Below are 21,819 nucleotides of genomic sequence, written 5' to 3'. Positions count from 1 at the left end.
TGAAACCATCACATTTACTAAAGAGTGATCCCTGTATTTACTGGGCAGGGGTCATGAATACAAGGGGCAATCCTACACAATGAAGAACTACATGCATTAAAGGCCAAATGGTATCACTGTTTTAAAAAAATAGAAAAAAACAAAAAACAAAAAACTAAGCTCGTAGCTACACCAAAAAATTAGTAAAGCGTTAGACAAAGATGAACACCACAATTTAATGATTCAGGATCTTAAATTACTTCTTACCATACTTAATTGGTCCTGTAGACTGTTCCTCATCACTACTGAAGCTATTCTCTGAAATAGGTTTTCTCCAAAATTTTGGCTTCCATTTTCTTTTATCTTTGTAGGTTGTAAATGGAGGTGCTAAAGTAGACAGATTTCTTAGTTTTTAAGGCTATCCACACAATACTCAAAAAAAGCTAAATTTATTCTGTTAGTCAGAAATGACACACACATATATATATTTTCTGCCCTATAGGAAGAAACATTTATTCTACTCTGTAAGCATGTTTTATATATATATATATATATATATATATATATATATATATATATATATATATATATATATATATGTGTGTGTGTGTATTTTTTTAGAACATAGTGCCAAAAAATTTGCTATCATAAAGAAACTCTAAGGTCCTTTTGTGGGTATGTGTGTGTGAGACAGAGAGAGAGATACTCACTATGGCCTTTACTTTCATTGATATTGCTAACAAGGAGCACAGCCATCTGGTCCATGGACATTCGATCTTTATTTACTCCAAAAAGTTTTTCAACATATTTTTCTGAAATTAGAAGAATGCTGTCTTCATAAAAAGCATAAAACCATGGATTACAGAGACAAGGCTAATTAAAGAGTATAAAGTGAAAAGTAATTTAAAAATTAAAAGAAAGTATATGTTATTAGTCAAAAACATATATGCCTCCCAGAGGGCAAGGACTCCACTACCTTAATTACTATGGCAAATCCTACCACATCATGCACCCAATTTGGACTTAAAAAAAAAAAAAAAAAGTATTTCCTGAAACAAACTAAACAAGTAAGTAAAAATTAAAGTGCCAAATTGAGAATGATCACACATATTCAGTGACTTTACAATCACTCTGGGTTGTGATTAATACTAAATTTAATAAACACCAATTCCTTTATTTCCAGAAAACTTATACTTTAAGGTTTAAAATTTGGCAATAAATCTGGAGAAAATCTTAACAGTATTTACTCACAATGTGTGACAGTAATCTACACTTTCTATAGTATCAGAGTGTATAAAGTCCTTTTTATTTCTTTGTAAAATATGAAACCACATTCATCTTAATTTCCATCCCTTCTCTATTTTTTAGAATAATAAAAATAGGAGTCTTTTAAAATCATTAATAAAACTGCTAAACGAGTATGTTAATATATTCTTCTAAATAAACTGAACTATTTATTTAGATGAGCTCTTTCCAAAGAACTTTCCACAACAATGGAAATGTCTTGTATCTACACTATCCTATTGGTAAGCACTTACGGCTGAGATCAAAAGCAACTATGAAGCACTTGAAATGTGGCTAGTGCAACTAAGGAAGAAATTTTAATTAACTTATATTTGAATAGCAACATGTGGCTAGGGACTACTATATAAAAGCAAATCTGGATAAAATGCCACAGGTGAATGTACTGAATTATTACAACTACTTAAAGATGCCAATAAGTAAACATACAATTTTTAATTGCCTAAATTCAAGTTTTCACAACAAGAGGTCTTTAAGTACCTGCTGCAGCAGCAATTTCTTCATCAGTGCTTGTCTCTGAACAACCAATCAAAGACAGATTATATGACAGAATGTCCTGGAATAGCTGTTTTCGGCTAAGCGTATAGTCTTGTGTATGCTGCCTAAAATAAAATAACAACACAGAAAAGAGAATTATGTACATATCAAAGCTAAATAACCAAGACCCTTTTAAATTATAAAATATTCACAAATAAAAACTACTCACCACTGACAATCATCATCATTACATGTTCCTGTTAAATCAAAACGGCAGAAACACTGATCGGGTTCAATCATATTACTGTATGATACTGAGCTTAAGGGAAGTTTTTCCTTGGTTCGATAGTATGGACTAAATCTAAGGAGGAGAAAGGTAGACAGGCACATTATACTCCACAAACAATCCCTATAAAATTAAGAAATTTTTCATTTTTCTCCATTAAAATTTCTATGCTTTGAGCTTACTATTTATCTAATAACTTAATACCAAAATGAACTCGAAAAAACCAGAGTATCAACTGACAGAGACAACTACTTTTATACCTAAAACACAAAAGATTTCAAATAGAAAACAACAACAAAAATCCTTGTATTTAAACCTAGTGTCTTGGGGCGCCTGGGTGGCGCAGTCGGCTAAGCGTCCGACTTCAGCCAGGTCACGATCTCGCGGTCCGTGAGTTCGAGCCCCGCGTCAGGCTCTGGGCTGATGGCTCAGAGCCTGGAGCCTGTTTCCGATTCTGTGTCTCCCTCTCTCTCTGCCCCTCCCCCGTTCATGCTCTGTCTCTCTCTGTCCCAAAAATAAATAAAAAACGTTGAAAAAAAAAATTAAAAAAAAAAAAATAAACCTAGTGTCTTATCATATAATAAAACAGTATATCATATGGGCATTTCTTGTACAATTGGCATTTCTTGTGCAGCCAACAAAATAACCAGGGTTATAACTAGTGTCTGTACTACCCAATAGGTGCTTTACGATTTTATAATTAAATACTACCCATTTAGTCTCACAAAGTCCAGAAGGCTTTAAAAAAGACATCCACAAAGCTAATCACCTGAGAATGTCTAAATCAATTTTATAAACACTAGCCAATGCATTCCTTAGGGTAATGATAAAATTCTTTTTAAAATTAAAAAATTCTTGTGGTGCCTGGGAGACTTAGTTAAGCGTCAGGTTCTTGATTTCAGCTCAGGTCACGATCTCATGGTTCGTGAGATCGAGCCTTGCGTTGGACTCTGTGCTGACACAGGTAACCTGCTTGGGATTCTCTTCTCCCTCTCTGCCCCTCTCCTGCTCGCTCATTCATGCTCTCTGTCTCAAAATAAACATTAAAATTTTTTTTTTAATTCTCATTCGATTCCAGTTATTTTTCCTAAAATCCCTAATAGACAGTAATCCAGAATTCTCCACAATTCCCCAATAGCCAGAAATAAGGATTTGGTAAGAATAAACCCACTATGAGCTAAACTTTACTTCCTAATATGGTTCACATCTGACAAGAAGACAATTTTATTTTCCCTAAAAGGACAAGTTCATTTTTCAGTCACCAAAATGCAATTATTTTTTCATTATTGTTAAACATCCGAGGTTATACTATCATTAAGATCAAGGAACAGTCCTGAAATTCAAGTTTATTGAATCTTTCTTCTATACCTGTAGGACTTAAAAACTAGAAGAGGACTATGATAGGGTCTAAAAGGACATGGCTTCACTTCTGTTGTTTTACTCTGTGCTGTCACAAAATCCACATCCACAGAAATCTCCTACAAAAGAAAACAATAATTACATAAAGTAAATAAGCCTAGGGTGAATCCCAGATTTTATACGGAATATGAAATGTTCAGTTACCTGACCATGCAAGGCCTTTTCTGCAATGCCTGTGGTGGTTTTTAAAATCAGTTGTTTTAAGCTGTCAGCTTTTGAATATAATTTTTGTAATTCACCAATTTTTAACCCTAGAAAAAGTTCTGGTTTTTCTACCGTATTCTTAGCAGGTTTGTTTATGCATTCTTTGTTAGGTGTATCAGTGTGCTTAAGGTTAGGTTTAGTAAAAGAATTAGACTCTAAGAACGATCTTCTTCGTTCTCTGTTTGAACCAGACAAAATCTCATCATCAACATCATTTTCCTCAGTGTCCAGACTTAATTTATCTTGAGTCAGATCATGAAGTGATGGTTGGGGTAAAGAAAATTCAGGTTCCTCCTCCACAACTGGAGCAATATTTTGTTGTTCCTTTGCTTTAAGGGCTCGGGCTTCTTTTAGTTTCTGAATTTTCAGGGCATACTCATATTCTAGTTTTTGTAATCGTCTTTTTTCCATAGCAATTAGTTCTGCTGAATGCTTTCTTGGACTTGATATTGGAGAATTGTCCAGTCTCATCATTTTGTTTGGCTGGGGGGAAACATAGTATACATATTTTACATCACTATGATTTCATAAACAATTTTTGGTTGGTGTTATCCCTACAATACAATGCCAACAATATAAAACTAAATCACTGATGAGAATAAAACAGTTTTATAGAAGTCCCCAACAGTTATGCCAGTTAATCAATAATCTATGAAAAATAAAACAAAAAGATGAAATAACTAAAAAATTAAGTTTCCAAAAATATGGATGTCATTTAAAAACAAAGCTTTAATCTTTCAGAATATGCAGGAAAAAACGTGTTATTTTATATATCTCTTACCCTTAAAAGTATCATAAAACTTTCTCCTTTCCAAAAATAAAATATTCCTACAAACTTACTCCAAGACGATCTTGTTCCAGTTTACGTTTTCCTATTTCTTTACTAGCCACTGCCTTTGCCCGAGCAAGCTCCTCTCCGTACTTTAGAGTCAAAGCTTTCTTAATTGTAACACGTTGTTGAACTTTGTGAATCTGAAAATATAGGATAATTCTGAAAATGTAAATGTAAATCTTAAAAGAGGACATACCTTCTCCTTAAATACAGCAGTTTTAGAATATTCAACTGAAAATAAAAATATTCCAAAATTATGTCTCAATGGAAAATAATATATCGGTTACACATTTTGATGGCTTTGGTTTATGGTTTTGTTTTATAAAAAAACTTAGCCCATAAAAATGAGTAGGAATGTGAGACTACAATATCTTCATTTAAAAAAAGAACATTACTTGTTCCTGAAGCTTCTTCAAAAACATTCTGTTGACACTGAGAATTTTCTCTGTTGCCTGAAGCTGTTCTGTAAGTTTTGTAATCTTTGTTTCAGCATTTCGAACAGATTCTTTCTTCTTAGCTTCTTGTTGTACTAGATTCTTTAAAACAGACTCATCTTTCATCAAGAGAATCCTAATTGGGAAATAAAATTTTTTTCTCAACTAGTGGATGAATACCATCAGAATAAAAAATTTCCAAAGCAGTAGCTCATTTTAAAAAATATATCAATACAGATGAAAATTTAAAAGGATTAATGTTTTCATATTCACACACATATACAAATAAACACGATTACATTTAATGAAAGCAACTACAGGTCAATATCACTAAGTTTGAGTAAGGTGAATTACACCTGAAAAACTATTACTAGTAAATGTGACTGAATCTGACCCTATAGGATTCCTGAAAAATGAGAACTTAAGACAGAAAATTGCTATGTTTGGCTTCATTTATAATACTCTTAATATATACACAAATATGGGGCGCCTGGGTGGCGCAGTCAGTTAAGCGTCCGACTTCAGCCAGGTCACGATCTCACGGTCCATGAGTTCGAGCCCCGCGTCAGGCTCTGGGCTGATGGCTCAGAGCCTGGAGCCTGTTTCCGATTCTGTGTCTCCCTCTCTCTCTGCCCCTCCCCCATTCATGCTCTGTCTCTCTCTGTCCCAAAAATAAATAAACGTTGAAAAAAAAAATTTAAAAAAAATAATAATATATATACACAAATAAACATCTAATATAATCAAGCACACTTACAAATCTCTAACCTATTTTATTTAAAGCTAGGCAAGCAAGGGGACAGGAAGTCTAAATTTTTAAACAATATACAGATGTAAAGATTGGAACTGTGAATAAAAACAAAACAAATAAATTAATAAACAAACAAATAAATACAGATTTTAATTTTCTCAACTACTGAATATTATGGTAGACCATAAAATTAAAAAAATGAAAGACCTTGCCCAGGAGATATATTTCAACACTCACCAACAACTGTCATCTAAAATGAATCACAGAGTCAGAGACTATGTGATAGAATGGGGAGTAGAAATAAAAGAATTTTTTAAAACCTTTTCACTTTCTGGGGCACCTAGGTAGCTCAGTTGGCTAAGCATCCAACTCTTGATTTCAGCTCGGTGATGATCTCATGGTTCATGGGATCAAGCCCCACAGCGGACTCCATGCTGACAGTGTGAAGCCTACTAGAGATTCTCTCTCCCTCTCTGTCCCTCCCCTGCTCTCTCTCTAATAAACTTTAAATAAATAAATATTAAAACCTTTTCACTTTTTATCGAAGTTAACAAATAGAATCTAAATGAAATTTATTTTAATCTTTTTTAAAACATACACAATACCATTTCTCATTGATAATTTTGGAGATTTACAGTCACCGCAGCATTTCATTTATGAAGAATACTTTTCATATCTCTAATATCAGGGTGTGTCTTAACATTATTATATATCATAGTTTGGCTAGCAGCAGGTTTTCTTTCTTAGTGCAAAAAATAATGGCATATTTTAATTGTAATTAAAATATGGTAGTTAGCACAAAGACAAATATTCAAAATACTTAATCTCCAATGTCTTATTCAAAAATAAAGAACAGGGGCAGCTAGCTGGGTGGCTCAGTCAGTTAAGCATCAACTCTTGGTTTCAGCTTAGGTTGTGAGCTCATGGTCCTGACATTGAGCCCCGCATCTGGTTCTGCACTGACAGCCTGACAGCATGGAGCCTGCTTGGGATTCTCTCTCCCTGCCCCTTCCCCATGTGTGCTCTCATGTGTGCGCACACTCTCTCTCTCTCACGAAATAAACTTTAAAATAAATAATAAAAGAAATAAGGAACAGAACATACTTTCGTTTACTTATAAAAATTTACATAGTCCCTATCGCCTTAATACCTCTCCTTGAGGGATTTGTGTGTGGTGCCTTGTCAAAACACTCCAAATTACATTCTTTTTTACGATTTAAAAAAATAAAGAGTACCAAGGTGGTTGTAAATTCTACCTTTTCCCCTTCACTAATTAACTATGAGTGGATTAACTTCTGAAGCTTGTTTTAAAAACCATTATTTATACACCGTTAATGATTTTTAACATTAAGAATTAATCCATCCCTGTAATCATTTTTTACTATTAATCTTTGAAGTTTAAGAATTGGTTAGTCAGTCAGTTATTAAAAACAGAATAGGGAAAGTCTAACCATCTTTGCACAGAACCTCCCCTTACATGTGTAAACCTACAGGAGGACTAGCAGAACAAAACTCACAAGTGTTGATGTTAACTAAAGCCATTTTGCTCTTCATCAACTAATGATTTCAAGGTATATTGAGCAAAAAAGATATATAGCCATAATATTTCTATCAAATACACACTAATGGTCCTCATCAAAGACTATTACAAAAATCTGCAACTATATATGGGGACAGATGTTAACTAAACTTAATGTGGTGATCATTTCATGATACACACCTGAAACTAATATAATATTATATGTCAATTATACCTCAATAAAATAACTTCCCCAAATATGCTAATGAATTAAAATGAATTCTATGACTCATGTCCATCTTATGAAGTTACGCATTTTCAAAATTTTGCAACACTACTCGAACATAGTAATTTCACAAAACACATAAGTTTAGGATTGTAACTTACTATTCACACACATTTATAGTAACACCGTATTTGACTATGTGTCTTACTGAACAGACTTGGTAATGATTATTTCCAACTGAGCCCACCTTCAACAATATGGTTCTAATGAAGTTATTTCAAAAAGATGTCAAAGTTTTAAGGAAAATTCCAAAACAAGGAGTTTCACAAATGTTTTTAGCAATGAATAAGCCATGTATATATCTAAAGGGAAAAAAATCTCCTCTGAAATCTTGATATTTTTATTTAAACATTAATACTATTACTTTATGTAAATGTATTATTCAACAAAATGATAGCTTTCTATGGTTTTGCCAAGTATAAAAGAATCTGTAATTATACAACATAGTTATTATTGACATTAACTGTAAAAATATATCATTCAAATATAGGAACATTTAAATATATGCCAGTACTTAATCAGATAAAGAGGCTCACCTATGTTTTTTAAGTTTCGCTTCTGCATCTGTAACCTGCTTAGTAACCATTGCTATTCTGCCAATCCCATCAATTTCTACATCAGAGTTTGCTGGGGATGATGAACTTGTCTTCAGATGATCTGATTTAATTAAACGCTGCTTCTCTCGACTAAAATAATCAATAGAAGTAGACGAATTACACCAAAAAATAAACTAAAATTACTTATCTTTGATAAAGATGTGTTCTATTTCATAAAATAAAGTAAAAATATTAATCATATTGACTAATAATAACCAAGCTGGCATTCAAAGTTGACAATATACAATAGCCTAGGTAGAGAAATGTCAAATCACAATGTTATACACCTGAGACTAATGTAACATCCTCCCATCAATTACTAAAACTACAACAGGAATCTACTACTGATTCTATAATTTTTTCAACTTTACTAAGGTATAATTGACAAATAAAATTATATATTTAAAGTATAAAAAAGTGTAGTTCTCCTTTATAGCAGCTTTAATCCTTTTCTAAGCTGTTTTTATCTCAGTGCACCACTGTATTCAAGCCTATAAATGATCGATCATCTGGCTCCCCCTCCTGTGAATTATAAAAATATTAACTCTGCAGCTGGGATAAAAATCAGCATCACTCATTGCCTAATACCAATACGGTATATAAAGACTAAAGTATTAAAAGAGCACGTATCTTTAAAGCTAATTACATAAAATGCTACTTACTTGGCAATCTCTTCCTTTAACAATCTATATTCAATCTTCTTTTCTTCAGGCAAAGCTTCAGGTGTTCGCAAGGGATCATTTTCTTTTTCAGATTTTGGAGGTACTTTCGGTTTTGAAGCTTGCTAGAAAACAGTTGAAGTCAACCAGATCAACAGCTTTCAATAATCCCATGCTAAGCTTTAGCTAAGTTTTATATTTATATTGCAACTCAGTGCACATTTATTTAGCTATTTAGAAATAACAGAGTATCTTCATCATTACTTTATATTTCTTTTCTTAAAACAACACAGCCTGTTAGCCACAACTTAACTGTACAATCCACTAAGACCTACAGTTTTAAAATAATCGAACTAAATCATATGTAACCAACATATGCACAATAAGAATAGGGGTAAAAGCTGTACTGGGGCACCTGGGTGGCACAGTCAGTTAAGTGTCTGACTTCAGCTCAGGTCATGATCTCGTGGTTCGGAAGTTCAAGCCCCACATCGTGCTCTGGGCTGACAGCTCAGAGCCAGAAGCCTGCTTTGGATTCTATGTCTCCCTCTCTTTCTGCTCCTCCCCCACTCATGCTCTGTCTCTCTCTGTCTCTCTTTCAAATAAATAAACACTAAAAAAAAATTTTTTTTAAGTTGTACTGAGATCATAAAAACTATTTTCTGGTAATATGATACAATTCCAAAGCAATACATTTCCTTGGTACGGAGGACAATTATCTACTCAATTTAACTATTTTGAAAAAGGTACTAGCCAATTTGAATAAAAATAAAGTGGACTTTAATAGTTAAGTCTAATTAAATTTATACATGCTTCATTACATAAAGTCCTAAATAACACAGTACTTAAAATATCCCCACAATTCAATATATTAAAAACTTACACCTCTAAGGTCTAATTTTCAGGGAAAAAAACTTTAACAATGATCAATAAATCATCTTTTCATCTTTCATTATTGCACTTACTTCAGCAGTTCGCCTTGCTTCCTTAATCATGGACTCCAATCCACCAAAAACACTATTTGTTGCCTTGGAAGCCTCTCCATCAGATTCACTGTCATCTGAATCATTCAGTGTTACAACCACTGATTTATGCTTTGGAAGCTGCAAAGACAATATATCTGTTATTCTTAATGACAGAAGTTATCTATTCTTTTCTGGGCCCTACCACAATTAGATATGTAACCTTGGACAAGTCACTTCACCTCTTTTAATTTCAATTCCTAAAAATAATGAATCCAAGTAGATAGTTTATAGTTTTTTATGGTTATGTTGCCTAACTTTGTTCCACTTCACCAATACTGGTTATTTGCCCACAAAATAAAATATTCTATATTGTCAGTCTTTCTAGACACTTACTGTGACCACCTTTCTCATTAAGTTTTATATTCTCCAACTTTCTATAAAGAACCATAATGCCACCTAAATTAATTCTTTTACAACCAAACAAAAAAATAATTAATGACAAATTATACAATTTACAAATTACACAATTAATGACAAACTTTTTTGACACATATAAATAAACTGGGAGGCAGGGAATAAGACAGTAAAATTTCATAAAAATTTCTCACAAGCTATGTAGCAGTAGGATTAAATATTCTGCTTGTTTTTACCGAAATCACAGTTCGTGGAAGACGAGGTCCTCTATGAAACTTTGGATTCTGAATCCTAGGCTGAGATACTGTATTAATACTGACTATTGATAGATTGCTTCTTGGCACAGGCTGTGAATTGTTCAGTACTGGAGGTGAAGGTGGGTCACTATTACTAGATGTTTCCTAAATAAGGAAAAGAGAAATATGAAACATTTTTAAATAAAAAGACACTTCTGTCATTTTTTAGACTAGTGCTACTTTACTGAAAAGCCCAATGAATCCCAAACAGAAAAGCAGAACTACCTAAAACTAAGCTCAAGAGCACCACCTAGAGGTTCAGGCACCTAAATTACCTCTGGCTTAAAAGCTCTTTTATTTGCAAGAGATTTAAGCAGCTCTTCTCGAAGCAGCATTTCTTCCTCCTCTTCCTCATCTGCAAAAGGTGGTTTTGGAGGCTGTTCTGGATCTTCAGGTGGAAGAGGTGGTAAAGGTGGTAGAGGAGGTAGAGGTTCAAGAGAAACACATAAGCCTTCCACATAAGGCTGGCTCAAAGGTGGCATAGACTGGTTATTTTTAGAAGAGAAGAAATAATAATTACAATGCAAATACTACCAATTCAAAATGTTTATCTATGGAGCTACATTAAATTTAAAAAGGTAAACTTTAGATTATTACTTCAATTGTAAACAGAACTAAGCATCCTGTAAATCTTAAAACTAACCCAAATTCAATATTCAACCATGAAAAAAGTATAATTTTTACAATAAAAAAAATCAACGATATTTGAAACATTTAATTTATGAACTTCAGGGCAATTATACAAACTCTTCCATTATCTTTCTCATTTTCATTTAGCATTCTAAAAGACAGAAATCAAATTTTACAGGGTCTTTCCCTTTAGAGGACTACCTGAAAACAAGTGGAATTACTGAAAACAAAGGTGATATTTAAGTAAAAAACAAAATTAGGCACCAAAGAGATTCTGAGACTAGTCCAGAGTATCTCAAGAACTGTCAAGAACAATCTCTTAATTCCTTGTGAAATGGCTTCTTAGAAATTATAAAGAAAACTAATTGTATACAAATCCTTGAGTTTGGAAAGTTTTGTTTCAAAGACCTTCTAGTATTTCCCTTGGCACTTAGCTCATCCATTCTCCATTTCCCAAAAGAAAACATTTCAAGGGGGAAAAAAAACCTTTTCCTTCACTCTGTGCTCTAATATTCCCCTCACCTTAAGCTAGGACACCAGATGTCCACCTAGCAACTGTGAAATGGTAATGTTCCCGCTAACTCACTGAGAACTTCAGAACTTTTACTTAATGATTCCCTCACTTCCTTTTTTCCCTTTTTTTTAAAAATGGGGGACTGGCAGTTCTTTTAAAAGGAAGATGGGGAAAAAGAAATTAACTTCTACATAAAATGATCTTTTTTTGCTGAAATTTCAAATAAAAAATAACCATAATTCACCAAAAGAAAAAGGAAAGAATTTATTTCTAGAAGTATCCTTCATGCATCTAAATCCCAACTGCCAAAAAAGATAATACAAAACACGAGATAATCTCATTCTTCTTTGGAATAAAGTTTTGGAGTAGCTACTAGCTGAGAAGGAAAAAGGAAACATGGTAAGTATTGAACAAAAGTATACATGAGATTAAAAAATAGCTATGAAAAAAAATCTACCATATGGACAACCCCGCCAATACATAAATAACTATTTATTCTATAGGTTTCATAGCTATTCATTTTGGTAAACAATTCTAATTGACGCTCTCTTCAAACATTAACTGCTTTTAATTACCTGCCAGTTTTTCAGAACAAATTAGAAAAGACACAAAACAACAAAATAATTCTCTTAGAAATCACATCAGTTCTCACTTACAGAAACCTGAGGTGGTGGAGGCAAAGAAATAGATGGTGCTGGAGAAAAATACCCCAGTGAACATTCAGAGAAGAATGGTGGTTGCACCGGTGAAGGGGCTGTAAAAAATTTTTTCATTAAGAATTTACAGACGAATATTCTTCAACAGGAATAAATTAAGATTATGATATGTTTGAAGAAATAAAAATACATCAAAGTAGAGTGCAAATTAATCTCTAACAAATTCTTTAACCTCCATGAATCCTTTCCACCTATTTAAAATTATCCTTTATCATAACATCAGCCTTCCAACTTAAGCTGACAATTAGTGCCTTAAAACTCTCTAGTTTGAAAAAAACAAAAAAATCCAAAAACCTCTCTAGTTTGTTCCACTTTTCACCTAATGATGGTAACAAGGAAGGAATAGAGCAGGAAAGGCTCTTTTTTTTACATACTTTTTTTTTTTTTTACAAACATATTTTTTAAAGGAATAGTAAAACAAAAAATTCCTTTGAATCTGCTAAAGTGCCCTAACCAATAAAACAAAACAAAACCAGTGATGTAATTTCATTCTTCATGTGGAGCAAAGAAATGAACTATTAAGCTGTATAGAAAGCAAATAGCGGGGCGCCTGGGTGGCTCAGTCGGTTGAGCTTCCGACTTCAGCTCAGGTCATGATCTTACGGTCTGTGAGTTCCAGCCCCGTGTCGGGCTCTGTGCTGACAGCTCAGAGCCTGGAGCCTGTTTCAGATTCTGTGTCTCCCTCTCTCCCTGACCCTCCCCCATTCATGCTCTCTCTCTGTCTCAAAAATAAATAAACATAAAAAAAAAAAAGAAAGAAAGAAAGCAAACAGGACTAGAAATGAAAAGAACTACTTATATTTAATCAATTAAATGTACACTAAGTCACATTTTAATAATTCTGAAATAAAATCAATGCATCTCTGTTAAATTGTTAGCATTTTTTCTTCCATGGTAGCAGATAAAAATAATTATGCATTTCAACTTCAGTAGTTTCTTAAGACTAGGTGAAATATGGCAGATTCAAAGACGACTCTTGCTACCCAGTAACTATAGACAAACTTCAGGGAAAAACTAATGCTTCTTCTTTATCCCAGGTGTCTCACAAATCAATATGGCTATTACCCACATGATTTATATGGTTAACTTGTACCATATAATGATAGCATTTGAATATACATTGGCCTTTAGAACATTATACTTCTTAAATATCAGTACCTGTAGTGAATATAGCAAAAAGTTAAAATTTGATAAAGTTGAGTAAAGACTGCATTCTCTATTAATTTTTTAAAGTTTATCTATTTATTTAAAGTGGGCCCTACACCCAACACGGGGCTTGAACTCACAACCCCAATGACAAGAGTTGCATGTTCCACTGACTGAGCCAGCCAGGTGCCCCATTTTGCAAAATTCTTTTGAAAGCATAGTTCATAAAGTTATTTTATAAAAATAGAAAGTATTAATAATATTATCAATATTGGGAATGCAATGAATTATCTCAAAGAGTCTACGAATAAGAAAACTTAATACTGACCAAAGAGTTAATGTTGAAATAAAAACAGGGGTGCCTGGGTGGCTCAATTAAGCTTCCAACTCTTGATTTCGGCTTAGGTCATGATCTCACAGTAGTGAGATCGAGCCCCGAGTTAGGCTCGGCTGCTTGGGATTCAATATCTCTCTCTCTCTCTCTCTCTCTCTTTCTCTCTGCCCCTCCCCTGCTTGCGCTTGGGCTCTCTCACTCTCAAAATAAATGTATGATGTGAAATTATCAAACATCAGCCTTAAAACAACCTAAAATGAGCACTTTGGGTAAACAGTCAAATCATATGTTTTTCTTTGTCTCTGTCTAGACACACCCAGCATGATTCTAGTTTTGATTTGCTCTGACATGACCACAGGAAGAAATACATTGATCATACGATTGTTCAAGTAAGTATTCCAGCTCCTAGAATGTCAACTGCATTCAGTTATCTGCCTTAGTCTTACGTGTGGTTACTTTTTTTTAATGTTTATTTATTTATTTTTGAGAGAGTCAGAGCACATGAGCACAAGCTGGGGAGGGGCAGAGAGAGAGTGTGAGAAAATCCCAGGGAGGCTCCATGCTGTGAACACAGAGCCCAATGCGGGGCTAGAATTCACAAACTGTGAAATCATGACCTGAGCAGTAATCAAGAGTCAGACACCTAACCGACACACAGGCACCCCAGTCTTATGTGTTTTAATTAGTAAGAAAATAGGCCTCTCACAAAATCACCCTTGAATATCACCTAAGCAAGTCTCTAGCTCTCAAGAATAGTCACATCCTAATGTATGCGATCGAACTAAGGTACTGCCCTCATCAGTTCTAACCAGCCTCTCTTGAGATGCTACTAGTACTACTTTCCATCTGCAAATTCCTTAGAAGTAACATCGCTGGAAGGAGAAAGGAAGCCTCAAAACAAGATTTTTTTTTTACTAAACTAGAAAGTATCTTTAACATAAAGGTAACTTTAGAGATCAAAAGTTTATTGTGTTTTATTTAAAAACAGTGTTCCATCTTTCCAACTATCTTCACTTTTTAGATCCAACAGTTAATAGGAGTTTAAATACTGCCTTTTTATTTAAATCCTATCTAGAAACAAACACCTAGAAATAAAGGTTCATATTACATATTTGAGGTTTGCTCTCAGAGTATTTACACCATTAAATGTCTACAGTTACACAATTCACCAGCAAATATCACTTTTCATGACACATTTCTTCTAAGGTTTGGGTAGCTTTATGATCATTTTCTATTTATGAAAATTTGTGAATATTATAATGTTTTAAGTTTTGGTTCATACCTGGAGAATTGGTTTCACTATCTGTATCCATAGCAACTTCTTCATAGTTATCATATTGATAAATGCCTCCTCCACTATCAGTAGGTTGCTTATCTAAGGATCGTCTTAGGTCAGGATCTGAAGACTAATAACAAGATTTTTTTTAGTTTCAAAGCATTTTCTGTCTCAGTCTATTCTTACACTAGAAACTACGAAACAATTGACAATTATTTCTAGGGAACATTATCAAAAATCATATTCATCTATAAAATTAAGATGCTCAAGTTCTTGAATACTTATGGCCTCTCTAAGAAACCAGATGAATAAACTCAAGTTTTAGGTCATTGAGACTATATTTTGGAGTATTTCCAAAAAATCCAGTAACATCTTAGTTATGGATACATTAATGATAGCTGAAAACTAGAAATTCTTAGTTGACATGTTTATGTGTAGTTTTCTTTTTTTATTTCTTACACGTTTCACTCAGAGACAGTTCTTAACAAACCAAAATCTAACAAAACCAATCCTGATGGATAAAGAGTCATGTAAAAGTGCAACACTTTTCTCTAAAAGAGATTCTATCAAAGTACTTTTTAGAAGTTCAAAGTATATTGATAAATTCCTTGCTTAAACAAACCTAACTCCTGACTCCCTACAAAGTGCTTTTACTTTTTAACATCCCTCTCTTCAACAGTCCATTCACTAGTCTCAAACCTCAAAATTCTAATATTTGTCACTTATACCACTAGAGACCGATATTAAATCTCCAATTTACTGCCTAACACCATCCATAAAAACCAATGACTTAATTATTAATGACTTTACATAATAAATTCTTAATGCTTAAACTAAATGCTTAATAACTAAAGTAGCCACAAGCAGTCAGACTATGATGATTTAACTTTCTTTAAAACATTCCATACCAACTGGTCATGACACACTTCTAATTCTACAATACTAAACAAATGTTAAAAAACAAAAACCAAAAAAACAACTAATGAAATTCTGCCCTTATAACTTAAGGTATGGCCATTTTTTTTTTTTTTGGATAGGTCTATACTACAATTTAGTAATCTCACTTTCTTCTAAATACAGAAGGATGAAAAAGCCAAAAGCAGACTTTGCTAACCATATTTTAGTCTTTCATTTCTTCTATTTCTATTATCTATAACTATATAAGGCTCATTCTCAATTATAACCAACCTTCTCATGTCCCCAAAAAAGTTTTATCAAATTCTATCAAATACAAGAGATCTACGCTTTTTCTTAATTGACTGACTTTATGATAAAAGACAACAAAGACACTTAAATTTGAATAACATTTTGATTTTATATTTTAGCACTCTTTACCTTACTTCTTGATCTCCTCTTTCCACCAACCAATTTCATGAATCGATTGTACTGCTCTTCCTGATTTGAGAGATCTCGAATTTTTCTGATTTCTTCTTCTCTTTTCCTTCTCTCTTCTTCTTCAGCTTGTTTCCGCTGATCCTCTTCTTTCTGTCTTTCCTGTTCTTTTTGTTGTTGTAGTTTCTTCCAAGCCTTTGTTTGCTGCTTCCTTAATGCCTGTTTAGCTTTAAATAGAAAATACAGAAACATCAGTACCTACTAAAGTTAGAATTTCCTACATAAAAGAAAACAAGAGCTTTATAATTTATTTTCATTATTGTTAAGTCAAATATACAGCTGTTCCTCCAAGTTCTGTTTATACAGGATTGTCCCCCATTCAGGGCCCTGTAATTCTGCAAACTCAAAACTTTGTGAGTTAAAATCTTGAAATTAGGGGCACCTAGGTGGCTCAGTCGGTTGAGTGTCTGACTCTTGATTTCGGCTCAGGTCACAAACCCAGAGTCATAGGACTGAATCCCATATTAGGCTCCGTGCCAAGTGTGGAGCTTGCTTGAGATGGTCTCTCTCTCTCCCCACCGCTCCCCTCCCCCCGCTTGCGTTTTTTCTCTAAAATTAAAAAAATTTTTTTTTAATCTTGAAACTATACTGATGTATGAAATCAATTAAAAGAATTTAACAGGGGCACCTGGATGGCTAAGTCGGTTAAGCGTCTGACTTTGGCTCAGGTCATGATTTCCCGGTTTGTGAGTTCGAGCCCTGCATCGGGCTCTGTGCTGACAGCTCGGAGCCTGGAGCCTGGAGCCTGCTTCAGATTCTGTGTCTCCCTCTCTCTCTGCCCCTCCCCCCGCTCGCACTCTGTCTCTCTCTCCCTCTCTCAAAAATAAAAAAACATTAAAAAGAATTTTTTTAAAGAATTTAACAGAAATGATCAATCACCTGTAGTGCTAACTTTTTTGGCTGAATGTGTTTTTGTACTGGTTTTAACTTTTTGTTGTACAGTTTTCGTCTTAGTCAACTTTTCTTTGCTTTCTTTCATCACCTGCTGTTCTTTTTGTTGCCATTTTTTACTGGCTGACTGAAGAGCCAAAAGTCGAAGTTGTAGTTCAGACAGTTCCTCTTCATCTTCACCAAGTTTCTTTAAAAAAATAAACAGTTGCAATTTTTTAGTTCTATTATTTAACCTTAAACATTTTACCAAGTCAAATCTTTCCTAAGATCAGAATTTAAAGTTAGCTGTAAGGCAAATATTTAAATAGCAATGTAACTGAAATAAGGAAACTAAACTACTTTCTGCACAGCCCTACATCCTAATTCAGTCCCTATGATATAGAAGATCAATCTGTAGACTGTGTGTGTGTATATGTAAGTTGAAGGGTTAGAAGAGGTGGATATAACTGATGGAACAGGATGATGTAAAAAGAAAAAAAAAAGGAAAGTTAAAGGTCAGAGATCAGCATTTAACTGAACTTCCCAAACAAGTAAAAATCTGATGACAACAAATGCAAGAAGAAATCAACCCAGAGGTGGCTTAACAAATGAAGAATGTCTCTGTTCCTCCCCCACTTACCCTCTGTCTCTCTCTCTCAAAAATAACTAAACATTTAAAAAAAAAATTTTTTTTTTTTTTTTAAATGGGGCGCCTGGGTGACTCAGTCGGTTAAGCATCCGACTCTCAAGCGTCTCAAGCGTCATGACTCTAATCATCATGATCTCACAGTTCGTGGTTCGAGCCCCCCCTCCGGCTCGGTGCTGACAGCTCATAGCCTGGAACCTGCTTCGGATTCTATGTCTCCACGCTTTCTGTTCCTTCCCCACTTGCCCTCTGTCTCTCTCTCTCAAAAATAAACATTAAAAAAAAATTTTTTTTAAAAGAATAAAGAATGAAGTGGTTCTGTAATCATGTGATTTACTAGTGTTACAAGGAATACAGAGAACAAGTACACTGAATGTCAAGGTTGAAATTTGCAAACTTTAAAAAAAATACGTATTTTGGGGTGCGTGGGTGGCTCAGTCGGTTAAGTGTCTAAATCTTGGTTTTGGCTCTGGTCATGATCTCCCGGGTTTGTGAGTTCAAGTCCTATATTGGGCTCTGTGCTGACAGTGCAGAGCCTGCTTGGGATTCTCTCTCTCCCTCTATCGCTTCCCCTCCCCTGCTTGCTCTCTCTCTTAAAAATAAACAAACTTAAAAAATATTTTTTTAAATACATATTTTATTATTCTTTAAATTAGATTTACTTATATTTGAACATTACATGTTCTAAAACTACAGATATGTATCTGAACATTTAAAATATTTTGAACACCCAAGACTTTTCTTCAGGGAAGCTGAAATAGGAAAACAGGTTACAAGCAAATGTTTGAAATTTTTTTTCCAACTGAAATACCTTCTTACATTTTTCACTCTACCTTTTTTGAGATAATTTAAAAAATTAATCTATTCTCCACATCTTAGCTAAAATGTAATGTCAGGCAAACAAAACGGAGGTTCTAAATTGAGTACATGGATTTGGTGGGAAGAGAGATTTTGGGAGTCCTCTGTCGTCCCCACCCTTTGAGGTTAAATGCAAAACTGTTTTTCCTTTATGTGTATTTATTTATTTATTAATGTTTTATTTTATTTTTGACAGAGACAGAGACAGAATGCAAGGGGGTTAGGGGCAGAGAGAGAGGGAGACACAGAAGCAGAAGCAGGCTTCAGGCTCTGAGCTGTTAGCACAGAGCCCAATGTGGGGCTCGAACTCACAGGCTGTGAGATCATGACCTGAGCCGAAGTCAGACGCTCAACCAACTGAGCCACCCAGGCGCCCCCCTTTATGTGTATTTATAAAGCAGGGAATCAAAACAATGACTCACAACAACGGTTAAGGCCCACTTATCTAATGACTTTTACTTATAGGTGAATTGTAATCACCTTTTTCCTAATATCCAATTAAATTATTTAACACCTAAGAATAAAGAAACCTTTCTTTATGGATCCTTCCTACGGGCTTCAATTTACTATGAACTATTTTAAGTGCCTAACTGAATTACCATCACATATGTCAGTACTTTAGTTTATCCAAACCAGGATATAGTTACTCTTTGCATTGCTGGGAAATATATGTAACAAATGAACTGAAAAATTATCTTTTTGGGGAGACTGGGTGGCTCAGTCTGTTGAGCTTTGGACTTTGGCTCAGGTCAAAACCTCAGAGTTCATGAGTTTGAGCCCTGCGTCAGGCTCTGTGCTGACAGCTCAGAGCCTAGAGCCTGCTTCAGATTCTGTGTATCCCTCTCTCTCTGCCCCTCCCCTACTCATGACCTCTCTCTCTCTCTCAAAAATGAGTAGGTGTTAAAAAAATAAATAAATAAAAATTTTAAAAAAACATACCAAATTCTACTGCTTTGTACGGACATTCTACAGCTGCGCTATCCAGTATGGTGGCAATGAGCCCTCATGTGGCTATTTAAATTTAAATTAACTAAAATTGAGTAGGAAATTTAGTTCCTCTGCCATACTAATCACACTTCAAGTGCTTAAAAGCCACATGTGGTTAATAGCTACCATATTGGAGACTGCAGATAAAGGACATTTCCATTACTGCAGAAAATTCTATTGGATACTGCTGATCTAGAGAATTTAAAATAAAGCTATCATCACCATTTCATTGGGACTTAAAAGTCTTTGATTACTTTTTATTCTTTTGGAATAAAAAAGTTACTGATTCTGTCACACAACTATATGCTACTTAAAGCAGCTACCTCATTAGCAAGAGCACTGAACCTCATTCAACTCCTTGCTCTGACACTTAAGTCCTACATAACTTTAGGCAAGTCACTTAATCTACCCATATGAATCTTACCTCATCTGTAAACCAGAAAATGTCAACTTAATTTAGCAGGTTATTGTGAGAACATTCAAAACATATACAAGTGTATATGTGTGTGCATACATATATATATATGTACCTGTTATATTATCAATCTTCAATTCAGGTCCACCTCTTTCCTAAAGCTCCTAGGCTCTCTGCATCATTTTGATTTACTCATAAAAACTAAGTGAAATAAGGGGTGCCTGGATGGCTCAGTCAGTTAAGCGTGTGACTTCGGCTAGGGTCATGATCTCACCGTTCGTGCATTCAAGCCCTGCACCAGGCTCTGTCCTGACAGCTCAGAGTCTGGAGCTTGCTTCAGATTCTGTGTCTCCCTCTCTCTCTGCACCTCCCCCGTTAAACTCTGTCTCTCTCTCAAAAATAAACATTAAAAAAAAAAGTGAAATCTTAAAAGAAGGAACTGAAGGTATTTCATATTTCTAATTAAATAAAGAAAAGGCTTGGGCTGGGGTGCCTGGGTGGCTCAGTCAGTTGAGTGGCTGACTTTGGCTCAGGTCATGATCTCCAGGTTCAAGAGTTTGAGCCCCACGTTGGGCTCTGTGCTGACAGCTCAGAGCCTGGAGCCTGTTTTGGAGTCTGTGTCTCCCTGTCTCTCTGTCCCTCCCTTGCTTGTGCTGTCTCTCTCACTCTTGAAAATAAAAAAAAAAAATTAAAAAAAAAAAGGCTTGGGCTATTGAAAGCTATTATGTATCAAACACAGTACTTGGTGCTTCTGTACTTTATCCTGCTGAACCTCACCACAATCCAGAAAACAGATGACATTAAATTCATTTTGTAGAAAAGAAAATAGAGGCAAGTAAAGGCTAAAGAGCTTACGCAAGATCACTCAGCTAGTAAGAGGAGGGACTAGAACTGAAAAGCTGGTCAAGGTCTAACTCCAAAGATTTCCAATACAGGATAACCTCCCAAAAGTAGGAAAACACAATCTCTGGGTGAAAATTAAAAGTTTCAAAAAACTAACAAGCAAAAAGATCATCTATGGATATATATATATGAAAATCGTCGGAATTTGGCTCAGGTCATGATCTCATGGCTCGGGAGTTCGAGCCTCACATCGGGTCCCATGTTAACAGCTCAGAGCCTGGAGCCTGTGTCAATTCTGTGTGTCCATTTCTGTCTGCCCCTCCCCAACTTGTGCACACACATGCTTTCTCTGTCAAAAATAAACATTAAAAAATTTTTCAATTCAACTGAACCCAGTGCAAAGACACTTCAGGACATCTCTCCAGATTTTCTTATATTTAAGGCTTACGTCCAAATGGAGGTAATGATGAAAAAATGATAAAGAAAATGAGCAAAAAGCAAGACAGAATCTTCTTTCACAAGAAGTGAGCAAAGTGAGCAAGAATCAGTTTTACAGAGAAACCCAATTCCAAAAAGCAGTATCTTACCTTTTCAGATAAAATGTCAGAGGCACTAATTCTTCTTGTTAAATTTTGTTCTTTATCTTCTAATCCTTTAAAATAAAACAGCATACTCTGAATACTCAATAAATAGCTACAATCAATTTAAAATGAAATGCTGTATGATATTTAGTAGTTATTATTTTAAAAGGTCTCTCGGGGCGCCTGGGTGGC

The 21,819-nt window shown here is 34.5% G+C and overlaps 1 protein-coding gene across 2 annotated transcripts in view; it reads right to left on the bottom strand.

The window, feature by feature from the left end:
* The window catches only part of ZFC3H1 (zinc finger C3H1-type containing), a 54,328-nt gene that overhangs the window by 18,104 nt on the left and 14,405 nt on the right, over positions 1–21,819 (bottom strand). For both annotated transcript variants that reach the window (XM_086712811.1, XM_025926664.2), the window contains exons 3-20: positions 21,634–21,698; positions 17,307–17,505; positions 16,371–16,594; positions 15,042–15,165; positions 12,220–12,317; positions 10,695–10,904; positions 10,360–10,524; positions 9,710–9,847; positions 8,748–8,869; positions 8,026–8,175; positions 4,895–5,069; positions 4,508–4,639; positions 3,608–4,150; positions 3,413–3,522; positions 1,988–2,119; positions 1,762–1,883; positions 690–791; positions 247–366 (exon numbers count right to left, since the gene is read on the bottom strand). In XM_086712811.1, the coding sequence (XP_086568937.1) occupies positions 247–366; positions 690–791; positions 1,762–1,883; positions 1,988–2,119; positions 3,413–3,522; positions 3,608–4,150; positions 4,508–4,639; positions 4,895–5,069; positions 8,026–8,175; positions 8,748–8,869; positions 9,710–9,847; positions 10,360–10,524; positions 10,695–10,904; positions 12,220–12,317; positions 15,042–15,165; positions 16,371–16,594; positions 17,307–17,505; positions 21,634–21,698 (2,931 nt within the window). The remainder of the gene's footprint in view (positions 1–246; positions 367–689; positions 792–1,761; positions 1,884–1,987; positions 2,120–3,412; positions 3,523–3,607; positions 4,151–4,507; positions 4,640–4,894; positions 5,070–8,025; positions 8,176–8,747; positions 8,870–9,709; positions 9,848–10,359; positions 10,525–10,694; positions 10,905–12,219; positions 12,318–15,041; positions 15,166–16,370; positions 16,595–17,306; positions 17,506–21,633; positions 21,699–21,819) is intronic.

Source organism: Puma concolor, chromosome B4, assembly GCF_028749965.1.
Source record: "Puma concolor isolate L17-30 chromosome B4, mPumCon1.1.hap2, whole genome shotgun sequence".
Lineage (NCBI taxonomy): Eukaryota > Metazoa > Chordata > Mammalia > Carnivora > Felidae > Puma > Puma concolor.
The sequence above is the reverse complement of the archived record's forward strand: the minus strand, read 5'-3'. Positions and strand labels throughout refer to the sequence as shown.